The sequence below is a fragment of the Madurella fahalii genome (assembly GCF_045866475.1).
Source record: "Madurella fahalii IFM 68171 DNA, scaffold_5, whole genome shotgun sequence".
NCBI classification, from domain to species: domain Eukaryota; kingdom Fungi; phylum Ascomycota; class Sordariomycetes; order Sordariales; genus Madurella; species Madurella fahalii.
Genome location: NW_027263975.1, coordinates 936,133 through 963,489, shown reverse-complemented (window position 1 = coordinate 963,489; position 27,357 = coordinate 936,133). Strand labels below are relative to the sequence as shown.

Genomic DNA, 27,357 nt, shown 5'->3' with positions numbered 1-27,357 from the left:
GGCTACGAGGACAGTCGAAGGCGCGCAGCAGGCGGCGGACGTTTATTCCAGCGCCAAACAGCGGGGCAACTTTGAGCCTCGAGATTTTTAAGACAAAAATCGCCCCGCGTTGGTTGATAAGCAGTTTATCGGTTCTGTGGGGCCTTGTGGGCCACTCTGTGGCACCGTTTAGCGGGCTTGGCAGGGCAACTACCAGGAACGGTACGTCCAAGACAATTGGACGTGTCGACAGGATAAGACTGAGGAGGTATGTTTACGGGCAAACGCAGAGGGTGTGAGTCATAGCAATCCTTTGCCAAAGTCGAGTCGGCAAGTTCCAGCGTAAGGATGTATTTCCCTTGGCTGTGCCCCTTGTGGCGCCATAGGCCGCGGATATGCGTCTCTTCGGGCACGGATATCTGCGCCAGCCCCTGGTTCCCGTACAGTTCGACGGGCGAGCAGTCGTTACCGTGCAGAGTGTTTCGGCCAGATCAATGCGGTATAGAGCCCAGGTCTCCAAGAGAACACCAAAGTTGCGCAATCCGCCTAAGTCGTGCTCCCTGCTCCCCCTTGAAAATTCATGCTGTATCCTCCTGTCTTCTCGTCTTTGACCATCTTGAAGTTGTCCGTACTTAGCCCAAACGGTTTGAGTAGCCCGTTGCCCAAGTCCTTGAGCTTAGCCCACATTTCGGCTGTCTCTTGCTCTTGAGCTGCCTTGGCGCGTGGCGGCAGTGCCCGGAGCTGCGCCTGTACGATTTTCTTGTCGGTTGCCGATAGGTTTCCCATGCCTAATAGCCGCTTGTAGTCCTCAATCGCGCCTTCAAGGTTTGACCACCCGCCCTGTTCGCTCCTCGCGCGCGCTCTCCGCATCAAGGCCTTGGAACGTATTCGAGCGATGTCTTCTTGGCGTTTCCGGTGGGCGTCTCCCAACGGGTCATCATCCGGGTTTGTCGGCAAGGCGGGGCCGGCCTTGGCGGCGCCGGCACTGACGATTTCTGCCTCAGGGACGTCGTTTTCGGCGGCTTTGATCTCCTCGGTTTTCATCTTTTCCTTCGCTTTGTCCTGCTGCTCCAGCCGTTCGAGGCAGTCTAGCGCAGTGGTGGCATTGTTGACGGCTTCCTTCCATTCTTCCAGCTTGAGGTGGCAGGCGGCAATGTTGGATCGCAGGACGGCCAGCTCGTAGTCCAGGTAGGTTGGGCATACGGCGAGAGCCTCGTCATACTTGCTGATAGCAGCATCGTATTTGCCTGACGAGAAGAGGGTGTTCGCTTCGGTCTTTTGCGAGTTGGACTCGGCTACCATGGACTAACGAGAGTGGAGGGGTCAGCTAGTGTGCGACGAGCTGGACAGTAAACTGCGTTGTAGGGTATACTTGCAGCCTCTTCCTCGGGCGAGAACCTCTCGATTTGTGCGTCTTCCTCTGCATCCGTATCTTTGGCTTGCTTTGGCGGCCTGGGCTCTGTGGTAGCCTGAGCCGGAGCCTTGTCGTCATTGATCACCATCGTGCGGAGATTTAGCGTGCCGAATGGATGCGGATTTGGTTCGGGGCGTTGCCTTGGGATGCGGGATAAGGTCTGGATACGCCGAGCCAAGGCCGGTGAGATCGTCTCCAATCGCCTCCAACCGTGGACTGTAACACAAGAAATCAATTGCGACCTTTCACATGCCAGACGATTTCCCACCAAACCGCGCACGGTGCGGCTTCTCATCTCCTGAGTGGTTCGGGGATGAGCCGCTGGCAATCCACCGTTTTGGGTTCCGGCACGTTTACGCAGCGTTAGACTTGTTCCAGTTAGTGTAGCCACGATGGCCAGGGTGTCAGTGACACGGCTAATCCCGGGCATGACGGCATTTCGTCCGAGCTCAACACACCTCCTTGCACCCTTCATATCTCGCGACATCCTCGGCTGCTTGTGTTGCTTCTCAGGGGTCAAACGGCCCGAGGACGGCCGTTTACAAGGACCCTAACGAGCCACCTAGGTGTCGGGAAATTTCGTTGTTAGAAAAGAGCTCTCTGGCTAGCGCGTCAGAGCCTGAGGCCAGGGTGCCCCGCATTGCAGGGGAGCTTTCAACTTTTTCTTGATCCATCATCTTCCCCTCGGTGATCTCCTCCCTTTGTGTTGTTTCTCGAGGGAGCTATATAAGTCTTGGGAAAGTTTGAACTTTACGAATCATACAGATTCCCACCATCTCACCAAGCCTCAACCTCATTATCCGTCAACGATCGAGGGCGCCTGCGTTTCTGAAACCCGAATCTCTCCCGGAAGTGACATTAGTTCTGCCACAGCAGATTACCATGGCTCCTAGAACTGAGTAGGTTTTTCTTCGCTAGCAGCCATCTCCCGGGCCTAAGCATTGACGGTCGGTATCTCGTAGTTTCCCTCCCGTTCGCGCGTGTCTTTTTGACATGGACGGGCTGCTTCTCGACACCGAGGATCTGTACACGCTCTGCATCAACCTGGTCCTGGAGAAGTATCAGCGCCCCAAGCTGCCGTGGAGCATCAAGGCCAAGCTCCAAGGCCGTCCGGGCCCAATTGCCAACAAGCTCTTCCACGACTGGGCGCAGCTGCCCATCAGCCAGGAGGAGTACATCGACCAGTACTACAAGCTCCAAGCGCAGCACTTCCCGGGCACCCAGCCCCTCCCGGGGATTCCCAGGCTGCTCAGCGACCTCGGCCGGACGCGCTACTGGGACGTCAAGAAAGCGCAGCAGCCCTCCTCCTCCTCCACCGCGGCGACAAACGGCAGCCACACTAGCCCGACGGGCCCCCGCCAGCCGCACCGCGTGCACATCGCGCTGGCCACCTCGTCGCACGAGGCCAACTTCCGGCTCAAGACGGCGCACCTGGGCGAGCTCTTCAGCGTGTTCGAGACGCACCGGCGCGTGCTCGGCGACGACGCGCGCATCGCCCCGGGGCGGGGGAAGCCGCTGCCCGACATCTACCTGCTGGCGCTGCGGACCATCAACGACTCGCTCCCCGCGGGCGAGCGGCCCATCACCCCCGAGGAGTGCCTCGTGTTCGAGGACAGCGTGCCGGGCGTCGAGGCCGGCCGCCGCGCCGGCATGCGCGTCGTCTGGTGCCCCCACCCCATGCTCAAGAAGGAGTACGCCGGCCGCGAGGCCGAGGTCCTGGCCGGCCGCACCGGCGAGGCCGGCGACGTCGATCTCCACCAGCTCGGCGAGCTCGGCGACGGCTGGGCCGAGTACCTCCCTACGCTGGTGGACTTCCCCTACGAGCGGTACGGCATGGTGATTCCGCCCGTCGAGGTTGAGGAGGAGGCGTGTATGGCGGAGGGGGCGGCGGTGGAGAATGGGGAGGTGGTGCAGGTTGTGGAGGGCTCCGGTGGTGCGGATGCGGCTTGAGCCATTCGAGCGGGTACCGCCAAATCTTGCAGTCGGCGGCGGCGGGTTTGAGACGTGGGCATCCGTTTTGTATGCCTGGCCCATGCCGACTTCTCGAAGCCATTATCATCTCTCGGAGATGTGCTCATGTCGGGGATGGGAAAGATGGATGGAGCGTCATAGTTTTGCTTCTTTTGACCAACTCTCCTGGCTTTATCTAACCTACAAAAGAGGGTAGCTACAGCGGGCAAAGCAGAATGCCCGAGGACCCGCACACCAAGGTCGTGATTCATATAGACGTGGAAGATCTAAAATCTTCACGGCATAGACTAGCATTCGCTTTAGCGGCTTTGGGGGTCTTTCCCATTCCGCACTCCATCAACAGTTGCCTAGATAGACAAGGGAACTCGCGGGCCGGACCTAGATAGAGCATACATACCAATCACACGCATTTCATAGTACGGAGCTGCGCGTCCTAATGCTTTGACCCCCTCAGGGGTGATATCTCTCTCTTTATCCTGATATTTGATCGAATTAGCAGTGGAACGGTTTCAGTCACGGCTAGCACGCGGGTCCCTACGGAGCCCTAGCACAGCGCTTCGTGTAGGAATCGAGCTTTCGAAGAGATACATGAGATATATCTAGGTGGATCATAGCATTTATGATGTGAATTGGGTATCCTAAGACCTTGGGAGATGGATAAATATACGGGGCTGGTTTCCCCGTCAATCTTCGATACAAATAATAAGCGGGGTCTGTCTATCCCGACCAAAGCCCTAGTGGTCGATTGAACCCATTTGCCGGGTTAGGTCGGTCATAGGCGCCTTGATAGGCATAGTCATGATGACTAAAATCCGCGGGCGACCCGGCTGGCGGAGACAATGAGCGTGCCTCCACCAGAGGCGCCAACTGCCGCGGAATTGATGGCGTTGGTGCAGATGAAAGGGAGGACTGGAGAAAGGAAGGCCTCAAAGTTCCCCATCCGGGTTCGCTTCCCGTCCGAATCCTAGTCCTCGTCGCTTCTCTGTCTATGATCTTCCCGCCGCTGCCCCAGGTGTCATCTCTCGAGAGTACCCCGGTGGCGGAAGGAAGCGAAGTGATGTTGGAAATTGCTAGTGGAGGGGCTGTTGTGTCTTTCCAGCCCCATGCCCTCCTCAAGTCGGCCGTGATCTTCCCTATACCCCATCCAGTATCGCGGCTAATCCGCTCTAGGACGGTGATGATCTCGTTTTGTTCGCGGCGGTTGGCCAGCACGGTGCTGGCAAGGGCCAGACCGCGGATAGCGACCGAGGCGACGGCGCGATCGCTTGTGTGCGCGATTATACCGCAGACATGGTGGGCGTGGTGTTCCTGTAAAGTGCGGTTTTCCCGGCTATCGGGTGGGCTGAGCGGGTTGACTTGTGCTAGCAGAGACAATGCCGTGTGGTAGAAGAGCCGCCCGAGCTTGGCAGAACGCTTGATGAGCCTGTCACAGATGGTCAGCGTCTGGGAATGCCTAGGAAGAGAAGGCAAGAGAGGATGTTGAAGTCGACGTACCATACATTGGGGAAGAGGGACCTGGTCGAAGGTGCGGGAGAGTAGCCGTAAGGCCGCATCGACCTTGGGCAGTTACGGTTCCAAGCGTCGCACATGGCCTTGAGTCGATTCCACTCCGAGATCCGACTCTGCTGACGCACCTGTTCGTCGTGCGGAGACGGTGACTGGAACTGGGGTATATCGGCGTGGAAGTTGGCAACTTTGGCCATGACGTAAAGGATGCGCTGCACCCAGAGCTCCTCGTCGCCGAATTGGGGGGTGTCATCTAGTGCTGGATGACTGACGCCGTCACGCTCAAGTCGGGCAACTCCAGTGTCATCGTCTCCTATGATGCTGTGGCTGCCGCTCCTAGACACCCCCTGGATGAACTCCAAATCCATCCCCCATTGATCCGGATCCCAGACAGTCTGACAGCCAAAGGAAATGCAGTTGAGCACTTCTATGTTGATGTTGACCCAGAAGCAGGCCGCTCCCAGGCCTACTGATGTTGCATCCCATCCGCAATCCTGGATCAATAAACGTGCATCAACGCTGCGGTTTATGCGCTGCCTCGAATTATCGGTCATGGTCTCGCACACATTGAGAATGACAGCCGTGATGGCACATTCGTCCCTATTGTGATCTGGATCCTGAAGGTTCTGTAACAGTAATGTCGTGGCCGTGTCGTAGTAGGAGTCTGCTTGCCCGCCGTGATATGCGCCTAATGACGTTAGGTGTCTGGCGCCGCATGCGAGCAACGCGTTGAGCATCATCGGTGACTTGAGTGCCAAGTATGGCACTACGTTGGCGAAGTGCTTATCTCTGTCCAAGCAGTCCATCCACACCGCCACCTCGTCTATGAACACCTGCAAGAATTGGATTTCCTGCTCGGAGCTCAGGTAGTCGCGCTCGCCCGTGGTGGTCCCACCGGGCGTTGCGGCGAGTTCGACATGCGAGCTGGGCGTCTCTGCGACCGCATTGTGATCAGACAATGCAGCAAACGCAAAGACACCCCGATCAAATGCGGCGAGGCCGGGCTGCGGTACAGGTGCCGGTACGGATGGATCTAGTAGTAACAGATCACTATTTCCATGTAAAGGCAAGCCTCTCACCGCATTCGCACCTAGATGCTCGCTTTGCGTTGAGTACCGCTCGAGACCGCCCTTGTATTCAGACGCAACCTGCCGGGATTCGTCTTGAATTTTGACTTGAAGTTGACTTAAGTTAGCATCTAACACACCCAGTACAGCTAGCTACATATCATATAGAGTAGCTGGAGGGTGAAGCGACGGACCTAACCATTCTGCTGTTGGGGCCATGCACGGGGGCTCCTTGACTTGAATGTCGATGAAGTTTAGACGCAATCCACGTTTGCATTCGCGCTTGCTCTTGAGGCAGTTGTTGCAGTCCGGCAACCCCTCATCGCACTTGAGGTGGCGTTCGCGACAGGTCAAGCACCCCGTACGTACGCGTTTAGATTTGTCAGCCACGGGGCTTGCCGAAAGGCCCGGCTTGCGGCCAGTGCTGCTGCCATCGCGGCTTATTGTCTTGATACGGGGAGTTGATGGAAGTCTTATCCTGGGAAACCCCTGCCGCCTCGCCGGCGAAGCGTCATATTGGGCCTCGGGCCTATGGTTGCCGCCGGAGACTGTGGCGAGAGGCGGCAGCTGCTCACCCTCCGGATACGGGGGCTCCAGGTGCATTTGGGACTGAGAGCTGTTTGTGCGGGTGTGAACTTGCGATTGACGAAGTCGACTAGGATCCATCATGCGCGACTAGAGGCCGGGTCAATAAATATGAGCCCGGAGGCCAGACGGCAGACACCTGAGATGGTGAGAAGAGACGTTTGGCTATGTTTGCCGCTGGTGGCGACGAGCGCGCTTGTTCCGAAGGCGAGTTCTTGTGGTCATGGATTCCGGATAAGTTGGAGGAAGCCATGAGTCCGGCCAAGTCTGGCGAGATGCGGCGAGTTTCCAGCAGTAATTCTGAGCGCAGAAACGAGAAGCAGTTTATCAGTGGCAGAGGATGGCGCGTTCACTGTTGAAGCTGCCACAGCCACACAATGCAGGCCAAGACAGGTAGGTGCAAGCGCGGGGCTGGAGCCATCAGGTGACAGATGGAAAAGCCGAAGCAGAATGGCTCTGCCCAAGTCTTGCCTCGAATCGAGGCGTGAACAATAGCGAAGGCGACGTTGATCGCGACGACGGAAAGAATGAATGAGCAGGTTGGGACAGGTGAGGTCTTGGCCAAGACGAAGGGGCACGGTTCCCGTTGCAGGCAGGGGAAGGTTGCGTCGAATCCATGGCTCAGACCGAAACCCCTGCATTTGGTGGGGGGGATGTTGATCCAAGGATCGACGTCTTGAGTGCGAGGAAGACATTCTAGAAGGGTTTTCGAGCCCAAGACAGCTGCATACCTCTACGTACTCCAAGACGGAAGGGAGGCACATGTTATGTGATGTTCGGATACCTTTGGGGACTTTATCCCTGCACCCGGTTCCGTTTGATCACCGATCCCGGTTCGGCCAAGCTGGCTGGCATCTCTAGGTCAGGGACGGGGGTATGACACTCTTTGCTTCTCGATTGCTGCGGAACAAAGATACGGATAAAGAGGCACGGTAAGAGGCTGGGCTCTGGAGCCTGGGCCGAATGGTTTGATGATGGCTCCCCTGGGAGTTGTTTCTTCTGACGATCGCAAGCCGGGACCAGCCCCAAGCCATTGCGACAAGGGTTCGGGTGCAGTGCGAAGGTTTGGGGTAGAATCCATGCTGGGGCTTCGTCACAGCGGGGGGAATTGGAATCAGATGTGGGGCTGAGTCTTTCTTTCAGGGTGCCAGCAGCCAGCATCCACCATCGGGAACCTCCGAGACATTGAAGACGGATAAGCAGGACATCAACTTGGCGGCTGACCTTCTAGAAGAAATCCGCAGATCAATTTGCAGCCCGGGTCTCGGCTTGAAGCCCACCGACTGTCGGGTCGGCCATGCCGCTGTGTGATCGCCATATTCCAGAACCGCCTCTTTAGGAGAAAATGACGACCGAAGCCCGCCCGGCACATCCCAAATCGATTCTGCGCGGCCACAAGGCTCAGGTGCACGCTGCGGCCTTCGCGTGCGGCAACGAGCGCCTCCTGACTGGCGATGCCGATGGCTTTGTTGTCTCATGGGATCTCACTATAATGCGGCCTCGCGTCGTCTGGCAGGCCCACACCAACGCCATCCTGGGCATCGCCGGCTGGGGACGGGCCCGCCTGATCACGTAGGTTGCTACTGGTGCCTCTAGCACACTGAAACAGGAAAAGAGCAAAGGTTACTGAGATTACGCGTCTGGCAGACATGGAAGAGACAACAAGCTTGTAATCTGGAAACTCGGCGCAGACGATGAAAGCCGTTTGAGCACCAGTCTTCCGCTAGACCCCTCTCCAGAACCCCGGCCGCAGCCGTGGATCCTGCATATGCTCGAGGTCAATACCATGAACTTCTGTTCCTTTACGTATTGCCCTGTCTCTCCCGAATTACCCGCTTCAGCATCGTCCGAGATACTCGTTGCGGTACCAAACACGCTTGCCTCCGAGGCCGTGAGTGCCGCCTGGCTCCGTCCGTCTTGTCTCTTAGTTCCGCAGCTCCTAATGACAAATCTAGATTGACATCTTCCATTTACCCTCGCAGTCGCGGTACCATACGGTAAAACTCGGGGAGAAGAATGGCATGGTCATGGCCTTGTCGCTGTTCCATCAGGGGCAGACATTAACCTTGGTCGCCGGCTACGAGAACGGCCAGGCAACCGTAGCGCAACTTGACGACCGTGGCAATTGGAATACCAAATACCAGGCTAAATGCCACTCTCAGCCTATACTATCACTGGATATTTCTCCCAGGCGAGATTTCTTCCTGACATCCAGCGCCGACGCCATCATAGCCAAGCATCCGCTCCCCGCAGCCCAAGAGGCAAAGCAGGCTCAGGAGACTCAACCAAGCAAGGACCAGAGCATTGGCAACACGAAACCCGATGCCGCCACCACGGGGAAGTCCCTGCTATCCGCCGCGCTTGCCAACGAAACCCGCCCTGCCCCAGCAGAGCCAACAACTACCGCTCTTAGACCCCAGTCCGAGCCCCTCAAGACCGTCAACACCAAACATTCCGGCCAACAAAGCCTCCGAATAAGATCCGACGGACGCGTATTCGCCACCGCAGGCTGGGATTCTACAGTGCGCGTCTATTCGGCCAAGACACTCAACGAGGTGGCTGTCCTCAAGTGGCACAAGGTCGGCTGCTACGCGACTGCCTTTGCCGAGATCGAGACGGAGACTGCCGCGGAAAACACCCGAGAAGCGCCTGCGGAGGGATCCTCCCAAAACCAAGAAACCCAAGAGGGCAGAGACAGCACAAGTCTCACCACCGTACCAAAGCTCGTCGAGCTGACCGTCAGGGACAAGCGCATCCGCCAGGCGAAGACGGCGCACTGGCTGGCGGCAGGGAGTAAGGACGGCAAAGTCAGCTTGTGGGATGTATTCTAAATCCCGCTTTGGCCCCTTCCAAAGTGTTGATACAATACAATACAACAATGGCCACCATGTCCAGGGCCTATTCGAACCCGCTCCCCACGTCAACCCCCTAAGAAAGAAAACACTCGCTCGCTCCACCCAGCCCACATCGATTACACTCCCCTATGTACAGTGTATGCAAAGCCCGTCCACCCACCCGACCATGAATAAGGACACCAACGTTTTCTTCACAAATGCGCCCTCCCTTCCATCATCCTCCGCCTCCTCTGCTCCCGCACATTCCGACTCAGGCTCTTCTCCTCCTCGCTACTCAACCTAGCCGGCGCCATCGGCCCCTTCCCCTTCCCCTTACCTTTCCCCTCATCACCCCGCATAGCCTCCTCGAACAGCTTCCTCCCCAGCTCATCTGTCAACTTCACGACCCTCGTGCTGACCGTCGCACCGTCACGTCGGTTCTTCCCCTCCCTCCTGCTCGACGCGATCTTCTCCGTGAATTCCCATAGCGGGCCTGAGGCGAGCAGCCTGCCCGTCTCTTGGTCACGTTTCGGCCGCCACTCGGGTGCCACGCGCAGGCGGGGCGGGATGCGCACGTCCTTGGACTTGACGACCTGGATGATGCCTTCTTCTTCGAAGCGCTGGTACGAATTCTTGAGGGTTTCCTTGTTGACGGCTTCGAAGTAGCTGAGATCGCCCTGGTGGTAGAGGGTTTTCCCTAGCTGTTGCACATTTGTTAGTTTTGTTGAGAGGCTACACATGGTTGGAGGAGGGGAACCGTACAAGCTGTGCGCTCTCCTGCGCCTTGGACACCTGAATCCAGATATCATCCTTTTGACCCAGCGGGGGAGACAAGCCCAAAAGCGACACGGCTGCCAGCCAGCTTGCCTCAATAAATGGCCAAATCAAGAAGCAATAAAAGTCGTAGTTCTCCCGCCCAGCCGCCCTTTCAGCGTCTGAAAGACCAATCTTTGTAATCTTGCCCTCTTCATCCCTCTCGATGAAAATGACGTTGTCCATCTCCAGACCGACCACCGTCCTCTCCAAGTTCACCGCCAGCCCTTCGCTAGAGTAGATAAACTCCCCCCGGAAGAGCGACGACAGGAATAAGACCTGATCGTGTAAATCCTGGTAGGCAATGTCCTGGATCGCCGGCCCGCCGCCCTGCTTGACGCGCGTGTAGAGCGCCGCCGCAACCAGCGCCTCCGAGATGAACAGATGGATCGTCATGTTCCTGTAGAACGACAGCTGGAACCGGTCGACGGCATAATATGTCGGCTCCGCCAGCCCTTCCACCACACCCACGAGATCCTTCCCGAGCACCTCCAGCCCGCGCTCAATCACATCCGATAGCGGCGCGTTCCCGAAATGAGCCACTCTCCCCCCCTTCGCCCTCACCCTCTCCGTCAACCACTCCACTCGCCGAACCAGCTCCGCCCTACCCACGCCCCGGCCTCGCAGCGTCAGCAGCACCGTCCCAATCAGTGCCGTCGGCATCACCACCGACACGTCATTGATGTCGGCCAGCACCTTGTAGCCCAGCGTGCGCAGCAGCTTCTGCCTTACCACCTGATTCTGCGTGTCGCGCCAGTCGACGCTGACGGCCGAGGGGACCTTGGACAGCCGCGCGATCTGCTCGTTGACGAAGGCTCTCAGGCTCCAGGGCTCGTGGAACCGCACGTCCACTCGGCCGAGGCGCAGCGACAGCACGCTGGAGCCGCCAGTGAGGAAGTCGGCCAGGTTCTCCTTCTTCTTGGGCACGCCCAGCAGCTCTGTGACGTACCCTTCTGTTTCGATCACTTTATCATATTGGGTGCTCACGGGGCAGATGATGGCGTCGTCGACGCGTCCTGAGAGGAGGCTGTCAAGGACGAAGCTCAGGATGCCGAACTTGGGCGGGAGGAGTTTGCCGGTTCGGGAACGCCCGCCTTCGATGAAGCATTCGAGGTTGTAGCCGCCTTGGAGCATGACGTCGATGTACGACTGGACTACGGTTGTGTAGAGCTGGTCGTCGCCGAAGGATCGGCGGATGTACATGGCTCCTTTGGAGCGGAGTAAGTATGTGGAATGATGAACAGTAAGGGTGGTGGAAGGGGCTTACCGGCATGCTGCAGAAAGCTACCGACAAGGGGGAAATTCAAATTATCGCCGGCAACAACTACAGGAAGTGCTAGCCCGAGCCTGTAGCAAATAAGCTGTAAGGAGACATAGTCCACATGCGACCTGTGGCAAGGCAGGAATATGATGCTCTGCTTCTTCTTCGCAGCCTGCTCGGCCACGCCACGCAAGCGCAGCACCTCCTCGCTGGACACGTGGATGCCTTGATGATACGCCCTGAGCAGCAGCTGCGTCACCAGGTAGTACGCGCCCCTGATGAACGGCTTGCTCTCAAACTTGCAAATCATGTTGTCTGTCAAGCTCTCAGCCACTTCCTGCAAGCTCTGCACGAGCACGGCGCGGCGCTGTGTCCGCTTCAGCATGAAGTCCTTGTCGTCCTTGTTGAGCAAGCCCTCCTTCTCCTCGACGGCGAGGCGCATGTCGGCCAGCTGCGAGATCTTGGCCTGGAGGAGCGCCGCCGACATGACCTGGGTTTTGATGTGCTCCGAGAAACCCGAGTAGAAGATGGGCTGGCCGATGACATCGTCGTACGCGCGCCAACCAGTGCCCGAAACGTAGAGTGATACTTCGCGGAGAAAACTGGAGCAGGCAGGGTCAGTTGACGAAGCGAAAGACAATTGAAAGGATATTGGAACGGCGGTAGTACCGTAATGGCTCGGACCGGAAGCGGGCCATGTTCTTCATGAGTGCCTCCTCCTTGCCTTCCTCCCCGGCGGTTTTCGGCGGCGGCTCGACAAAGCCACTAGGCTGGAGGGTGATCCGGTCGCCCAGAATGCGCAGGTCGGGCGCCGAGTCATGGCTATCGTCGGGCATGGCTGCTGGTGTCTGGTGCTTCTTCCTTTTCGATCGTATATGAGCTGTACCGTTTCCGCCAAGCAGCGTTCAAGTCCCTCGAGCCGAACACCTTCTGCCTGGCGCAATTGAGCTGCGGGTGTGCGGCCTTTCCTTTCCAAAAAGTAGCTGTTGCTATTGGGCGCAACTCGCGGTATTTTGGGGCGGTTTCATCCCATGTCAACACATGATTTGACTCCGAGAGCGGTCTACGGCCTGCGTTGTGACGTTGTCTTGTGATTCCCGAGGCTCCTGCCGTAAGGATTCCGGTTCAGCGGTCCAGGAGCAAGGGACGTGGAACGTGCCCCAACCAAAAGCCACTGTCCCACAGAGCATGGTGGGGTACTGGAACCGAAGCGGGGCCCACTACCTGCTGGGCGTGCATGGGGTACCGTTTGGACCTGTCGGCCCAGTTTTGTACAGTTGACCTACTGCAATAAGCCAATCATATCGCATAGACAAAACACGCCAGCTGGTCCAAGGTCGTTGCGAACAACAGAATCGTCACACCGGAATCCTCTGCATGCGTTCCAGGGGTGCAGGCTATCGGGCGAGCCACGAACAAAGATAAGAACAGGCGCATCACAACACCATGAGAAGAGAGCCACGAGTGCATGGCGATTGTAGGTTCCGTTGATTACCGAAGAAATGAGAATTCTCGCGTTGCTCGGTTCGATAGGTATGAGGAGGAAACACTTTAACTTGATATCAAGTTAGATCATTGAGTTACTCACCAGGCCTTGAATTGGAAGGCCTTCCCCTTTGCAACCTTGGCTTGGCGAGTAATATTGCCAAGCAACAACTATACGACAGCCAGCACAAGATGAGCATCACTACAATCCCGGACTCTTATACTTGTATTAAAAATACGTATGGGCTCCTAATTGATGTGTGGGCAACGTGTCCCGGATCTCTAGTGTATAGACCGGTTCCTCGTCGTCCCTGAACGGGCCCTAGCGGCGGGGCTAAGGTAGATGAAGTCTCAGTTCCGAACATCATTGCTTGTTAACCAATAGAGGACCTGACGACATGGCAGCATGGTTGCCAATTTGTGACGTGTGCTTCCCCTCTAGAGTGACAATTGCCGGTCAATGTCTCTGCTCTTGATAATGGATTTCAACTGCGCGGTTCGAACAAGATGCGATCATACTGTTCAATGAGTTTCTGCAATTTTGTATCTGAATCTCTCTCGTGGCCACGTCCTGCTTCCCGGTATGAATCACCCATATCGAGAGCTCTACTCCTTGTACGGAGGCTCATCCCCCCGTACCTGGGGAATCCGATATGTAAGGAATTTGGGAAGGGCTTTGATTGATACCCCGCCACAGCCTACTTTTCCATCCTCGCAGAAAAAGGTGTCCAAGAGCGTGCCGAGAATAACTGCGTCCTGGATCAGACTGATATTCTTCTCCAACATCCCACGAGTCTTCTGGGACATCCCAGCAACAACTCCTCCCAAAAGGCTCGTTCAGCAACTTCGAACTCGTCAGGCATCCAAAATTCGCCTCCAGTGTATTCGCCAGCTAGGGTGTGGATGCGGCCGAGACCCACAGCGAATGGTTCCGGCGTTGACAATTCCCAATCTATCAAGCCGGTAACTTGACAGGATTCGTCGACAAGGACGTTGACGTCGTTGAGGTCGTAGTGCGAGACCCAAGGCGGTGGCTTACTGATCTCGTTCAGCTTGTCAAGGAACCCTTGTAGCAAGGGTCGGTATGTCGCAACCTCTTCCAGTGGGCTGGCCAATATGGCCTCAAGATGGGGCCGGATCTTTGTTGACACAGTCTCGCCGCTGTTGTCAGCAAGGCAGCCCTTGGAGAGCACACGCCCGAGCGACCTGTTGACGGCTATGCGGCCCTCAGCACCCTTGCCGGCGACGCCGTGAACCCACATCTTTCCCGGTAGACGTTCGAGGGAGTAAGCCCAGACGCCCTCATGCTCGAGCTCTCCGTCTTTGAGAGCCACAGCATCGGGGACGATGGAGCCCAGGGCGCCTCTGGCTACCTTGAAGGCGTCGAGATCCAGTTTCTCGGTTCGGAATTGGATGACCACTTCGCGTCCGTCAGCCAGCGTGACGAAGAAGGTCCGGCTGAACAACCCCTGCATGGGCGGCCTGTCCACGCGCTTGGAGACGCTTCCAAGATGCTCGGACACCAACGTCTTGATACGCTTGACTTGTTTCGTTGGCGTGTTGAGCAACTTGTGGAGATCATTGTCGGAGGCAACGGGAGGCATGATGCAAGGTGAAGTGATTGGCGTGCAAAGCGCAGCTTTAGTGGGCAGGTTGAAGTTGCAGATTGACAGAATGATAGACTTATGGGAGCAGCCTTCCCTTCTCCCGATTGTTTGCAGGTGTCCCCGATGCGGTGCCAAAATGCGGTAACAGCAAACCTACCAATCAGATCAATTCCCAATCAGTAGCATAACTAGTGTTCGTACCGCGCCAACAGGCTGTTGCGCACCTTCCCTTTCTGTGGGCTCTATGCAGCACGTGAATGTCCCGAGTCGCCTAGTGCCTACCTTATCCTGCTCGCTCAGTTAGTCTCTTGTTGGTTTCACACATCCAGGTTGCATCAGACCCACTGTGACCGCTGTCAAGGGCGTGCTCGTGATTACGCTGCACTGGCCGAGAAGGCGAACTGGGCTTAAAGGTGCTACATCTTCACTGTTTGAGGGCTGGAGATCTGAGCGTGATCATAGTCAGTATTGTATCATTGACAGCACTGAGCCTATACCTGGAAGCTCTTCCAGCTGAAAGTGAGATGGACATTGAAAACAACTTGCAGTAATGCCCATATGACCTGGTACTAATGAAGAGCGATAATAAGGGCTCCCGAGACTGTGTTCCCGGCAGATCAGTTGCAAGAGCTGCCAACAAGATCCACCAGTCTCAATAGTCTCACTCGTTCGTCGAATGAAAATACGCCAAAAAAGCAAGTTGATGTCTTGTCACGCAAAAAACGCCGGTTGTAAACCCCACACGCCGACTCTGCGCAGCAGCATCTTCACATGGCGGCAGCAATCATGATCTTGATGATGGACGCTAAAGTACTAACAACCACAGATACAACCTGTATCGTCTGGCCGCCCCACATAGGATCGCTCGGCCACACCTGGGACTGCGAGAAGACTGCCTGTTGCGCCCTCAGCGAGAGACACAATGATTAGGGCGTCCTTTGTCAAGCAGAACAATCAAATATAAAGACTTCTGGCTCATCAACCGGCGAAGAGCCAAGTGCTCTGACGCCCTCGTCAAACGAACTGGACCCGTCCCCCTCGAGGACGGCTACCCGCTACGGACTTGGTGTGGAGAGCTAGCAGCACACAGAGGCCTTCCCAGCCAGGCAATGCTCACCAGCTCACTTCTGAATTATGTATTCGGTCGACTACACCCCGTACCAAGACAACAAGAACCCTGTTCTTTCCGATGCTATCTCACCCTCGATCCCGTGCCCTCGAGCCCTATATAGGGCTTTCCCGCCATTTGCTCCCTTCCCGACGTAGCATCTCGGCCATCTCCACTATTCTCCATCGTTTATCATAGTGATAGAAGCCATTACATGTCACAGGACCAACCATGCTCGGAGGATAACTGCGTTACTCTATGAAGAAGAGAAGAATCGATGGAGATGTGGGCCCAGAGTGCAGTGTGGCCAGGAACATGACCTAGGGGCTAACGGTTTATGCTGTGACATTGCACAGCTGATGCAAAATCTCTGACAGGATCAATAGTAAGCTGGCCATAAAAGGCGCTCATAGTCTCTGGCACACATCCTCCTTCCTCGGGCTCAAGTGGCTGGCTTGGAGGAGGGCAAGTGCAGGTCGCTGTAGCCCAAGCGTTATTTGATTGGCCTGTCAAAGTGGGACTAAAAGTGGACCCGAAAAGGTACAAACGGTACTTCATGCAAGTCCGGCAGGTCTGAGCACCTGAGACTACACAGCCCGTCGCACATCATCATGAAAGACGTCACGGCAGAAACTTTTACCACGTAGCGAAATGGACTCAAAGGCCAAAAAAGAGCAACCCATAGCAGCCGTGCTCCTATCCCGCGCGCACGACACAGACGAAGCAGCGCGCATCTTCACCGAGAAAATCCAGCAGCGGCCCCTCTTCCTCGCCCCGTCGTCCCCCCCTCCATCCGATGCGCGCGCAGCCCGCCGTCGCGCGCAGGAGAAGAAGAGGCAGCAGCGGAAGAAGGCTTTGAAGCCGAAGCCGTTATCCGCCTCCCAGCGCCGTAAGCTCGGCCTCTATGACGTGCCCCGCGAGGGGCAGAAATACGCCCTCTTCGAGCCGCTGCACCAGCTCTGGCTGGGGTACATGCGCGAGATCTTGGGGAATGAGGTCTACACGGGCGGTGAGGGCGCCGCGGCCAAGCTGGCCAGCGCGGATTTCCACGGCGCTGGGGTCGAGGTGGTGCGCAGTGGGTGCGTGAGCCGCGTGGGCATCAAGGGGATTGTGATCAAGGATTCGAGGTTTGCTTTTGAGATTATTACGAGGAAGAACCGGCTGAAGTTGGTACCCAAGGAAGGAACCGTGTTCCGGTTTGAGGTGCCGGCTTCGGATTCGAAGGCGAGGGAAAGTGGAAGCGAGGGGCAACCGGATGGACAGGACGGGCAGCCTTCCAAGATGATCTTCGAGATCCATGGAGAGCAGTTCCAGTTCCGGTCGGCGGATCGTGCGTCAAGGAAATTCAGGTCGCACTTTTCTAAGAAGCTATGAGGGATAAAGGCGGCAGCGGCCATTATCCTGAGACATAAGCAACGTGCGTCCAGCACATGCAGTCGCTGGTGGTGGTTGAGATGTATGGAACATCAGTACTCATATTCGGTACGGCCATTTTTCCAACTCGGATAATCACTATCTCACATGTATCACAGTCCGGGCGGCGTCGAGGATAGAAACCGCTAACCGTTCAGGCAGGGACTCTGCGGATTCGGCCAAGGTGGATTGCCATTTGATCCGGGCTGCAACTGCGTGCCTTGTGGTCTGTGTCAGGAATAGCACGCTTGACACCCAGCATGACGACCGTGGGAACCCTTCCCGTATAGGACCAGGGGGTACTGGATGTCGTGGTCACTCCCCTCAGCCCCGATCTCTTGTCACTACGGGGGTAATGCCAACCACATTGGGCCGACGGCGGCTGGGGAACCACTTACGGTCGATCCGTGGGAAAAGCAACGATACTCTCGAGCTAGACGATGGCACTCGGGCTGGAGATTTGGTTTGAGTTATCTCGGGCCCCCAAGTAACCGCAAGTCTTCTCTCTTTCGAGGCAGTAAACAGACGAAGACAACGGGAAGAGCAGAAAGGTCCGATATTGGGGGAAATCGGGCGTGTGGCATCATTGTCCCGGATCTGCCCATAGATTAGTTTATTGGCAAAACATCCTGGAGCACCCGATGTGTGTTGGTGAAGTATAGTGTCGAGATCTATATTATACATCTTGCTTCCGCTGAAGCCTTTCAGCTAGGAAACTTGTCTATGAACCTGCTAAACATACACTCTAAGCGAACCACGACCCCATACGCCCAACAATGCAATAATTGCGTGTGATTAACAGGGACTCTCGCTCATGCGGCGGGCGGTAGGATGATATTGTCAATCAGCCTGACAAGCGGTCCGCCGCTGTGGCCGAGATCCTCTCCCTCCTGCGGCGCCTCGACGGGGAGCATCCTCACCGCACCACTAAGGATACCCCCCTTGGCCGGGTCAACCACCGAAAGCTCCTCCATAGTGTCGGGATCAGCGAGGGAGACGTAGTCAATCTCAAAGCGGACCCTCTTCTCCGGCCCGAGCGTCATCTGCTCTGCCAGCGTCACATCAAGAACCTGCGTCGCCGCGCCGAGCACCGCCTCTCGGTCCCTCGCGCCACCCTCATACGCCGCCTCAGCAGCACGCAAAGCCCTGTACAGCACGGTTGACACGGCCCTCCTCCGTTCCCCGAGGTAAACGTTCCTCGAGCTCAGCGCCAGCCCGTCCGCCGCCCTCTCAGTAGGCCGCACGACGACCTCAATCGGCAGCATAAAGTCCCTCACCATCCTCTTGATCACCACCGTCTGCTGCACATCCTTCTGCCCAAAATACACCCTCTCCGGCTGCACGATATTAAACAGCTTCATGCAGACCGTCGCGACCCCCCTAAAAAAGGTCGGCCTGGACCTCCCCTCCAACAGCTCCCCGACAGGCGTGATCGTCACGAAGCTCCCCTTGCTGCCGACCTCCTGCCCGGGGAATCCGCCGGGGTACATGTCGCGGGTGGTGGGGGCGAAGACGGCGCTGATGCGGCCGAGGTTGTTCCCGTCGTCGGCCAGCTCGCGGTCGAGGGCGGCCAGGCGGGCCGCGTCGGCGTCCCACGTGACGGGGTACGAGGCCAGGTCCTCGGCCAAGCCGAATTGCGCCGGGTTGACGTACACGGACACGACCACGTGGTGGCTCTCGCGCGCCGCCGCCCGCACCAGCGACAGGTGGCCCTCGTGCAGCGCGCCCATTGTCGGCACCAGCGCCACCGTCCGCTGGTCGAGCAGGTGCGGCTGGCGCCAGCGCCGGACCGCCTCGACGGTGCGCAGGACGCGGATCGACGAGGCGGGGAGCCTCTCCAGCGCGGAAGAAGAATTTGGGGAGCAGCGGGTTGCCATTGCGCGGGAGGGGGTGAAGCGGGGGTGATGTCGGGGCTGTTGCCGTGATGGTAGGGAAGAGTGAGGCTGGTGCTGGCGGGCTAGCGAGGCAAGCTGTCGTCGGGTCTGGGACGCAGGTAGCGGGATGCTATTAATGGCGGGGCGGGCGGCGTGCCGGACGAGCATCACTGCCGGCTGCATCAGGGCTGCGGTGTGCGGGCGTGAGCGGAGTCTAAAGACAGTCGGAGACGGAAATGAGTGGAGGGGAAATATCGGATGAGCATGGCCACGGTCCCGCGCTGCAATTGGACGGGATTTTATTCTCTCGTCATACTGTGATGGTTTCTGCAGCGGAGTTTTGAGGCCAGCAATCGGTGGCTTCCAAAATTGTTCTGTAGCAATAATTTTTGGAGTTTTTGGGGTGGATGCGGGGTCCCGGGACAGGGGTAACCCCACGAACAATAGACCAGTGTCTCCAGGAGAAAACTGCAAGGTAAAGGCATTGCTGCGCAAACAACCCCCAAGCGGGACTCACCACGAAGCCAAACTAATCCATTAAGCTAGAGGGCAAATAAAATACAAAACTAGGTATCAGTACATCATATCCCGTAATTCAGCCTTCAGTTACTCATCTTCATGCCGGGGTGGTCTCTCGAGGTCATCGCCAATGCCCAGACCGCGGTAGTTAAGGAAGGCCAGGCCTCACCCCATAGGCTTTTTAGACATCTCAAAAGCTATAGGTAGGCCTCAATATGGGCGAATCCATTGTTGCAAGCCCGCTGGTGGTTGTATGGTGCGACACGTCTGCATTGGTGTTTGGGGCCTCGCCAATAACCTCCCGGCCGTCGCCCTTCCAGAAGATGTAGGCTTTATTGTATAGGCCATCGGGTCTCCTTTAATAAAACCCGCTCCTTATGCTTATCTCGATGTAAACGGTACCCATCTAAAGAATCCGAGGGATAGTTACAACAACATCTAGATAGCAAGATAAGCTAGTAGAAATCGCTGGCCATAAGATATAGGTTGAGGCCTACAATTAAAGCGCCTGCAGGCTAAATAAATGTCAATTCTCGAATGTACGCCACAGCGGCAAGCGCGGCATGTAATGGGCATTGGGGAAGGTGTTGAGACGCTACGGTAAGGGGATTTGTTAGGCATGAATCGAAGAACGCACAGTTGCTTGGGAATAACGTCTTTATATGCTTAGCTTTGGGACAAGTGCTCCGCGTTTCAAGGGTAAGCTAAATTCCATCTTGCTTCGATTAAAAATGCCAGGTCGCGGCTCATGGGAATAAGAGACTCCGTTCTCTGTATAATTCAAGGCGCGTTGAATTTTGTGTCCCTAAATTCTGGTACCTTTCGCCATTGCCCTCCACGCTAATCTTCACGCCGGCGACCATGGCAGCCGTAAACGTGCATGCTAACCATCACTGATTTACTGTCGAGCTTGTGAAACACATCTGCTCCTTTGCGGGCCCGTCTGCGTCAAAAGGAACCGCCAGTGCCAGATGGTAAGTAGTGCGGGAGTAATCTCAGATGCAGAGAAAACTTTCTCGCATTCCTTAGAACATTACACTCTCAAGTTTGTGAAGACGTCCCGAGAAGAAACACTCTAAGCCATTTTTTGCAGTTTGCTTCCCTCGTCCTGTTCCCCCCTGGTGATTCTCACACACCCAAGCATTCCTTCTGGTTTATCGTCAAGTCCGAAACGGTAGAGCGGGTGACCTACAGTAGCAGCCACGGATTGGGACACTTAGCACGCGGCTTTGTTGAAACAGTTGGGCAGGAGTATAAGCGCAGCACATGGTTGTAAATATAATCCTAGGTGAACATTCTGTTGCTCATCTGGCCCTGTTTATGGAAACCGCTATCATACGGTGCTGACGCAGACGAATTGCAAACATCGTCCTCAAGTTGACTCGTGAGGCAAGGTAGTCGCCGTGGCTTACTCTAGTACTAGTACGGATCGTGTACGTCATCCACGAAGCCCAACCTGTGGACGTCTGTAGTGTACAACTTGAACCGCTAATTATATATCCACATTTATGGCCAAGTACCATACGGAATGTAGGCTGACACTTTCAACCTATTATGCAGACCTTAGGCGCACGTTACAGTTTATGAATGTGACACATGGGCTCTTTTATCTCCAACGGGGCGTAAGGACAGTCGGGTTGCGCTATTACAACTTTAAGAGAGCTGACGTCTATCTTCTGGTCTTTGTCGTGGTTTGCGCCTGAGGTTCCGAGCCAGGGGTCCTCAAACTATGGCAACGGTAGCATCTTGGGAGCTTCGTAGCAGCCTGGCTGTCCCATCTGCAACCGCCTTGAAGTATCCCACTTGGCAGAAGTGCCTTAGCGACCCCGAGCAACCAGGCTGCTGTACCTCGTCCATGACAATATCCCAGCTGTCAACTCCATCATACACTGCTTTGATTTTACTTTGAAGAAGCGTCAGACAGTAAACTTTGCTGAGGGTATCGTTATCATCACCCTGCCAGGAGTACACGATACCCCTGAAACTCCCACATCGCTCATCGCCGTCACCCGGAGGCAGGAGCTCTACTTCGCGAGACCTGAGTGGATCTCGTTCCCAGTATGCCTCGGTGAGCTTTCCTATTAGGATTGCGACCCCGGCCCGTACTCCCCCAATCGCATTCTCGGAGTCAATGAGATCCGTTGGGATGTCGATGACCTCCACCTGATGGTAGTATTCCTTAGGCTTCATAGGGAAAAAACATAACGAGACCATTGATGGCGGTCCAGGACCAAGATGGGGCACGATACTCCTTTACCCTGCAGCCTCCAGTCGTGTCTGTACACATCCACGTAAGATCCTCGACGAAGGTCTTTTGTCACAAACCGGCCAGATCCTTGTTGTTGCCAAGTAACAGTCGTTGGCCGTAGTTCGCCACGCCCGAGAGCGCGATGAACTTGTCAGACGCCTTCGTCAGGTCGCAGCGCGTATAGTTCTCCACCAGTAACAGCCACCCATTGTGCCACGCGCTTCGTCTTACGCTTGACGTTGAAGGACACGTGTATACGTATGATTTCGACGTACAATGACTGCGTCAGCCGCAGGCTGAAATCTTGGCCTAGATACCGAAGTGCGAGGTGTAGAACTAAGCCTATAGGGTCCTAGAGGACCTAAGAGCTCTTGACGTTCCTGTTCCTCATTTCTGGATTAAGGTAGTAAACCCTAAGACAAAGGGTGAAGTTGTCTTCAAGCTACTACAGTAACGGTGATGAACATACGTTAAGCATATTCAATCCCATCTGCATACTTTTCTTGTTGAAGTGCGTTGCCAGAGGGGTTGGGAAGAATCTACGGATATATCCCCTTTAATAATATTCCGTGGAACATGTTCCAAATCGATATTTCACAATGTCTTTTCTCTCATAGCCCTGGTTCAGTAAGCTGAGGTATCAATGGTGTCCTGGGTTTCTATCTAGGATGCTAACGCTGGTGATTGACAGGAAACCTCTTATAACCGGAACGAAGGGCTGTTGGTTGGGGCAGGATGGACGATTTCCCAAGCTTAGCATGGAAGCTATATTATATCTAGGTAACGTGATTTTCCACGGTGGATCGGGCACCACGAATTTAAGACCTAAGTCCCCTCTCACTTAACAACTCTCTTACATAGCTTCGAGGCTTATTGCAACTTGCACGTAAGCTTCCCTCTGAGCAGAGGGGGCTCGATATATCTGTGTTGTTTTAAACCTGCCTGGGCTTCAAGATCCCAGTTTGTTGTGGTGATTCCTGGCTCGTGTCGTTATCTGTTGTCTTTGCACCTCCCCTTGTTTTGTTTGTTTGTTTCGGTGTGTGTTTTCGCACCATTTCAATAGTACTTTATTCCCCACAACCTAACTTTACATTTTATATACCATCCACATCCTAAAAAAACCCGCTAATAAAGTTCTGTAAACTTATTTAATTATGTTTATTTAAGATTCTAATATTCCAGCCTACCCTCTGCTATCAGATCGACCATAGTCGAATTGTGCCTGCTCGACTACGAGATCCCAAACACATAGCTCCTAACCTGGATTCTGTAGAGCGATCGGTATGCTGTGGGCGATTTCCTCTCGCAGTTCTTCGTACTCTCTTCTCAGGGCCTCGCCGCTATCTCCAGCCTTAGGAGATTTCGTACGGAAGGACGTTGTCAAAAGTTCCTCCAGAGACATTGGGGAACACTTGATTGCTCTGGCGTTACTGTTGGCACTGGCGATGTCTGCGCCGACTCCAAGGAGTATTCCCACAACGTCAACCATTCCCCAGCCACAAGCTACGACTAACGGACATCTATACCCGTCTGAGGAGGCCTGATCAGTTTATATGTCTGGGTCTAAAGCCAAGCTAGGAACAGACTAATGATGACGATACATGATTAGACAATTTGCACTACAGTCTTCGAGCTCCCAGACGAAACAAAGCCCACGTAGACCATACCAAACCCTACTCTTTCATATTCCTGGCCCACCTTTGCCGAACTCGGTGCGACTGCCATGAAACAGCAGGGTCGTCCGCCCGATTGCGTCTTTGCCTCCCTTCCTATGACGACACATCCCAGCCCTCGTGGCAACGCATGGCCGTCCTCGTCCAACTGAATATATCCAATTGGATTCCCATTTGACCGATTCAACATCAGACACTTCCTCCCACGCCGCACAAGCTTACAATTCTGGAATTCTTCCACCACAGCCTCCAGAACGTCACCCTTCTTCGCCAGCCGGACATTCGTGTTCCATTCCACACGCCCAAACTCAACACGCGAGAACGTGATTTCTCCCTCGTATGCCATCCAAGACCACGACGGCACCCGCTGAGCTTTGGGATACTGTATCCGCCCCATGGACGAGGTTCGATACCATAAGAGGTTCCTGTGAAGGTATCTTGCGAATACCCCGTGTCTGGCCTGTGTTTCGAAAACGGTCCCTAATCGTTTCTCGAGACTTGCAATCGCAACGGACCGGTCTGTCTTGTTTGTAATGTCAAGTCGCGAGTACATCTCAAAAAGCTGTTGAAACAGAGAGATTTTGTACTTGGTGTCATGAGCCAAAATGATTTTGGGAAACTCTGGGTCGCCAAGGAAACGAGATTTGGTGCTTGGGAATGTTAGCAATAAGACTTGACTGCATGGCGACACACATACTTGGACATGCGAGTTAGCGTTTCGCAATGCACTCCGGCGCCACACTCCCAATAAGACTGACGTGCCGTGAAAAAAATTGTCCGCCGGGACAAGGCTCTCTCCTGCAACACCCATGCCCGCCGACTCAAAACACTATTCTCCACGTCGAGTTGAAAGTCATCGATCGCTTCGCACACGTAAATGGGACCGTATGACGAGTTTTGGACCGCGACGTATTCTTGAGCCGACTTTCTTGGCCCCAGGAATCCCACAGTCGAGTCCACGCTCGAACTAGCCGCGATTGTACAATACGCCTTGCCAAAGACGGCCTCCATCCGCTTGGACTCGCTCTCCCAGTCCCCGCCGCTGCCTTGGAGGATGCAGAGCGAGTCGATCCAGAGGTATCGTATACCGAGTTCCCGCGTCACTCTAACAGCATCTTGGAATTTCTGCGGCAGATCATGCAGTCTCATTCCTCGACACCTCTCATCGATATTTTTCCGACATGTGCTCATAGCGTCTTTTTGTTCCTCGGTTGGACAGCCCCAGCAATGAGACAGAGCGATGTAGTCGCCCCTCTCCCCCGGACTCGACTGATGAAGGTGCAGATGATGAGGGTGTTCGCTATCACCTACATCGAGGACACGAGTAGGAAGCAGCGGAGGCGCGTCCAGATGGCTGCCGCATTCCCCATGCTCTCCATGCCCGCTGTCACAAACTCGGAGCCATTCTCGGAGCAACTCAAAATAGACATGTCCTCCCACATCTGGTAGTGCTGGAAACCCAACCTGAATGTCATACCGCCCCGAATTCCTCGAGGTTCCGGGAGGAGCGCATATTCGCACTATATCCGGGCGTTTCAGGAGCTCAATGTCCTGTCCTGGTTGCCCCCCCACATTGTGCTTGTCGAGGCACCGACACAGCAACCTGCAGAGGTCGCATGACGTCGCCGTCTCACGTAGCGAGCATACGAGGATGGGCTGGCGGAGATCGATAGTGCTGCACCGTTCGCATAGGCTCGAAAAAGACCGGTACCGGGGGAGAGCATGGGACTGCGCTATCCGCTCAAAAAAGGATACAGCGAAAGAGTTGTCCGCCCTACGCTCCCAGGGATCTTTTCTGGCCGTTTCGTCAACTATTTTGTCGAATTCTTGAAAGGAGGGAAATTGGTCTCGGTGGATCAATTCGTTCAGCAGGTCGATGGTCATGCCTGGAATCTGGACTTGACCGTTTTTGGGGAGTTGTCCGTAGAGTTCTTCATTGACTTCCCTTGCGTAGTCCTCGTCGTCGGAGACATGGTCTTGCCACACCGGCCTGCGACCGAATGCCCAAGGGAAGAAATATCGTATCCACTCCCAAAACCCCATCCTGGACCTAATCGTGCTTAGATAAAACTTTAAGTCTTTGCTATTGGACTAGGAGAGACTGCGCTTACAGAGATAGCTAGCGAAGCACTCGGGTTGGCAAAAGGGTTGGAATGTAATCGCTAGAAACCGAGGACACTTGTGGTAATTCCCCTTCGCCAGATGAGGTCGCAATGTAACACGAGACAAGGTTCGTGACGTGGTAGGAGACATCAACCTAGTAATAAGTCGAGATGGCCTCGAGAGCTCTGTATTCCCCAGGATTGTTGAGAGTGTGGGCACTCCTCCATATCTGGAAGAGGGTCCATTATGAGATGGAAATGAGATTGTACTATGCAGGGCTAAACATTGATCTATTCCTGTTGGTCGCGGTTTGATCTTCGTTGGCGCGCTGTGCTGTCCTCCGCACATTGGTGCGTTTTCTCTTAATTAATTGGTTGTTCCGGTGCCGGCAGAATATTCACAGGCGACCGCGACCGTGGGTAGGTAGCTGGTAGTGGGAAGATAGATTGTACACAGAACACACGTGTTCGGAATGTTCTGCAGTATGGCTGCGGCCGAAGATCCGAGGCACGTGGATTACTAGAGTTGGGGGTTTCGACCCCAATCAGTTTTGGTCACTGCCCTTAGGTACCTATGCGATACTGCTGCTGTCCGACGGTCACACGTCACCAAGTATCTCAAACTTGTCACGCCGCCATTTGCTGAGAAAGCGTGGCAGCACACTATCACGGAACTTCTGCCCTTGGGCTTCGCCAGCCTTGGATATATGTCTCATGGTAGCTGATTTGCCCTAAGCTCTCCACTCTGTGCGCCCGAGTCCAACTTCAAAGTCGGTTTAGATAAAAGGGTCATGCTTTGGTCGGCCGCGGAGATAGTGGACAGGTAGATGCATCATTGGGCGGTGTTCTGATGCCACTGGCCTCAGCCCATGCAGGAAACGTGCCGCCCAAGGAAGCGAGGAGGCGCAGATCAACCATGCTGGTCTCGATCGTGGCGCTGTAGACATCAACGGGGACCATGGTCGCTAGTCCCCATTCCTAGCGCATGTCGGCGTGTCCCCGCCAAGCAGCCTGATAATTGGTCAAGAATTGGCACCATGCTGCGGGCTCCAAGTCCTGGAGAAGTAGAAAGCTTGGTACCACTGTTGGACTTATAGCGGATGGTGTGTTTCCAGGGCCAGGTGAGCGGGGAGATGGGGTTACAGTCAACGCGTCCAGGTCCTTTGTCGTGAAGATCCTGTTCATATCCGCATTTGAAATAGCAGGTACACGAACATTCGCAGAGCCATACAGAGGCGAAGCAGAAGCAGAGGGAGAGGGTAGACAATGCTAAACCGAAAGGGGTCCAGATAGTGGCCAAGATTGCGAATATGGTTGTCGGGTCATAGTGTATTTTCCGCTGTTTTCCCGCTTTTCCTGCAGCCACACGAGGAGTGGTGTAGTCCAAATATCTGTTTAGCTCCTTGTTATAGCTGGGTCCCGCACGGAAGTTGACCGACATGGATGGGCCCGGTTCCATTCCGGGCAGCGTATGACGCAGCGATTCGGCCATAGTTAGCACAGGAATCCGGTACTGGGGATTCCATGGACGATACGTGAAACCAGGAGCCGGCCGTGAGATCGAAGACGCCTGTGACGCGCTGACTGCATCGGCTGCTGACTTGGACATGTTGAGCAATGGCGGCCGTTGTCTGCAAAGAAACATAAATGAGAGCTGCTATGGCAGCTACAAAGGCGGCGATTCTGAGAACTATGTTAGATTCTTCACTGATCGATTTGACGTTCAATAAGGGCTGTGCGTGAAGTGAGTGTTGCGAGAAAGGGGGAAATTCCGGCGAGAGCGGCTGAGAACATGAAAGAAGCCCGTACCCGACTCTTGAAGAGGCTCTGTGCCGATAAGGTACCTTGCTATCTTTTCGGATTGCTCGGCCACACCGGTATGCCTAGCGAGTCGCCTT

The 27,357-nt window shown here is 55.2% G+C and overlaps 8 protein-coding genes across 8 annotated transcripts; 3 read left to right on the top strand and 5 right to left on the bottom strand.

Moving 5' to 3' along the window:
• Positions 1–525: 525 nt before the first annotated feature.
• On the bottom strand, positions 526–1,481 carry MFIFM68171_08843 (Tetratricopeptide repeat protein 1; the record flags this gene model as incomplete). Its single annotated transcript, XM_071064262.1, has 2 exons — positions 526–1,284; positions 1,356–1,481. The coding sequence occupies 2 exons, from the start codon at positions 1,479–1,481 to the stop codon at positions 526–528; spliced, it is 885 nt and encodes a 294-aa protein (XP_070920363.1).
• A 794-nt stretch (positions 1,482–2,275) lies between these two features.
• Positions 2,276–3,343, top strand: MFIFM68171_08842 (Pseudouridine-5'-phosphatase; the record flags this gene model as incomplete). Its single annotated transcript, XM_071064261.1, has 2 exons — positions 2,276–2,292; positions 2,356–3,343. 2 exons carry the CDS (start codon positions 2,276–2,278, stop codon positions 3,341–3,343), a joined length of 1,005 nt encoding a protein of 334 aa, XP_070920362.1.
• An 826-nt stretch (positions 3,344–4,169) lies between these two features.
• MFIFM68171_08841 (Adhesion and hyphal regulator 1) lies at positions 4,170–6,540 on the bottom strand (the record flags this gene model as incomplete). Its single annotated transcript, XM_071064260.1, has 4 exons — positions 4,170–4,328; positions 4,397–4,787; positions 4,859–6,044; positions 6,132–6,540. The coding sequence occupies 4 exons, from the start codon at positions 6,538–6,540 to the stop codon at positions 4,170–4,172; spliced, it is 2,145 nt and encodes a 714-aa protein (XP_070920361.1).
• A 1,327-nt stretch (positions 6,541–7,867) lies between these two features.
• Positions 7,868–9,353, top strand: asa1 (Astra associated protein 1 Asa1; the record flags this gene model as incomplete). Its single annotated transcript, XM_071064259.1, has 3 exons — positions 7,868–8,094; positions 8,170–8,413; positions 8,478–9,353. 3 exons carry the CDS (start codon positions 7,868–7,870, stop codon positions 9,351–9,353), a joined length of 1,347 nt encoding a protein of 448 aa, XP_070920360.1.
• Positions 9,354–9,568: 215 nt separating this feature from the next.
• On the bottom strand, positions 9,569–12,266 carry MFIFM68171_08839 (Phospholipid/glycerol acyltransferase domain-containing protein; the record flags this gene model as incomplete). Its single annotated transcript, XM_071064258.1, has 4 exons — positions 9,569–10,057; positions 10,119–11,377; positions 11,437–12,032; positions 12,100–12,266. 4 exons carry the CDS (start codon positions 12,264–12,266, stop codon positions 9,569–9,571), a joined length of 2,511 nt encoding a protein of 836 aa, XP_070920359.1.
• A 1,255-nt stretch (positions 12,267–13,521) lies between these two features.
• On the bottom strand, positions 13,522–14,519 carry MFIFM68171_08838 (Aminoglycoside phosphotransferase domain-containing protein; the record flags this gene model as incomplete). The annotated part of the gene is made up of 3 exons (XM_071064257.1): positions 13,522–13,554; positions 13,618–13,713; positions 13,836–14,519. The coding sequence occupies 3 exons, from the start codon at positions 14,517–14,519 to the stop codon at positions 13,522–13,524; spliced, it is 813 nt and encodes a 270-aa protein (XP_070920358.1).
• A 1,762-nt stretch (positions 14,520–16,281) lies between these two features.
• MFIFM68171_08837 (Ribonuclease P protein subunit) lies at positions 16,282–17,004 on the top strand (the record flags this gene model as incomplete). Its single annotated transcript, XM_071064256.1, has 1 exon — positions 16,282–17,004. One exon carries the CDS (start codon positions 16,282–16,284, stop codon positions 17,002–17,004), a length of 723 nt encoding a protein of 240 aa, XP_070920357.1.
• An 851-nt stretch (positions 17,005–17,855) lies between these two features.
• pan6 (pantoate-beta-alanine ligase) lies at positions 17,856–18,920 on the bottom strand (the record flags this gene model as incomplete). The annotated part of the gene is made up of 1 exon (XM_071064255.1): positions 17,856–18,920. One exon carries the CDS (start codon positions 18,918–18,920, stop codon positions 17,856–17,858), a length of 1,065 nt encoding a protein of 354 aa, XP_070920356.1.
• Positions 18,921–27,357: the final 8,437 nt, after the last annotated feature.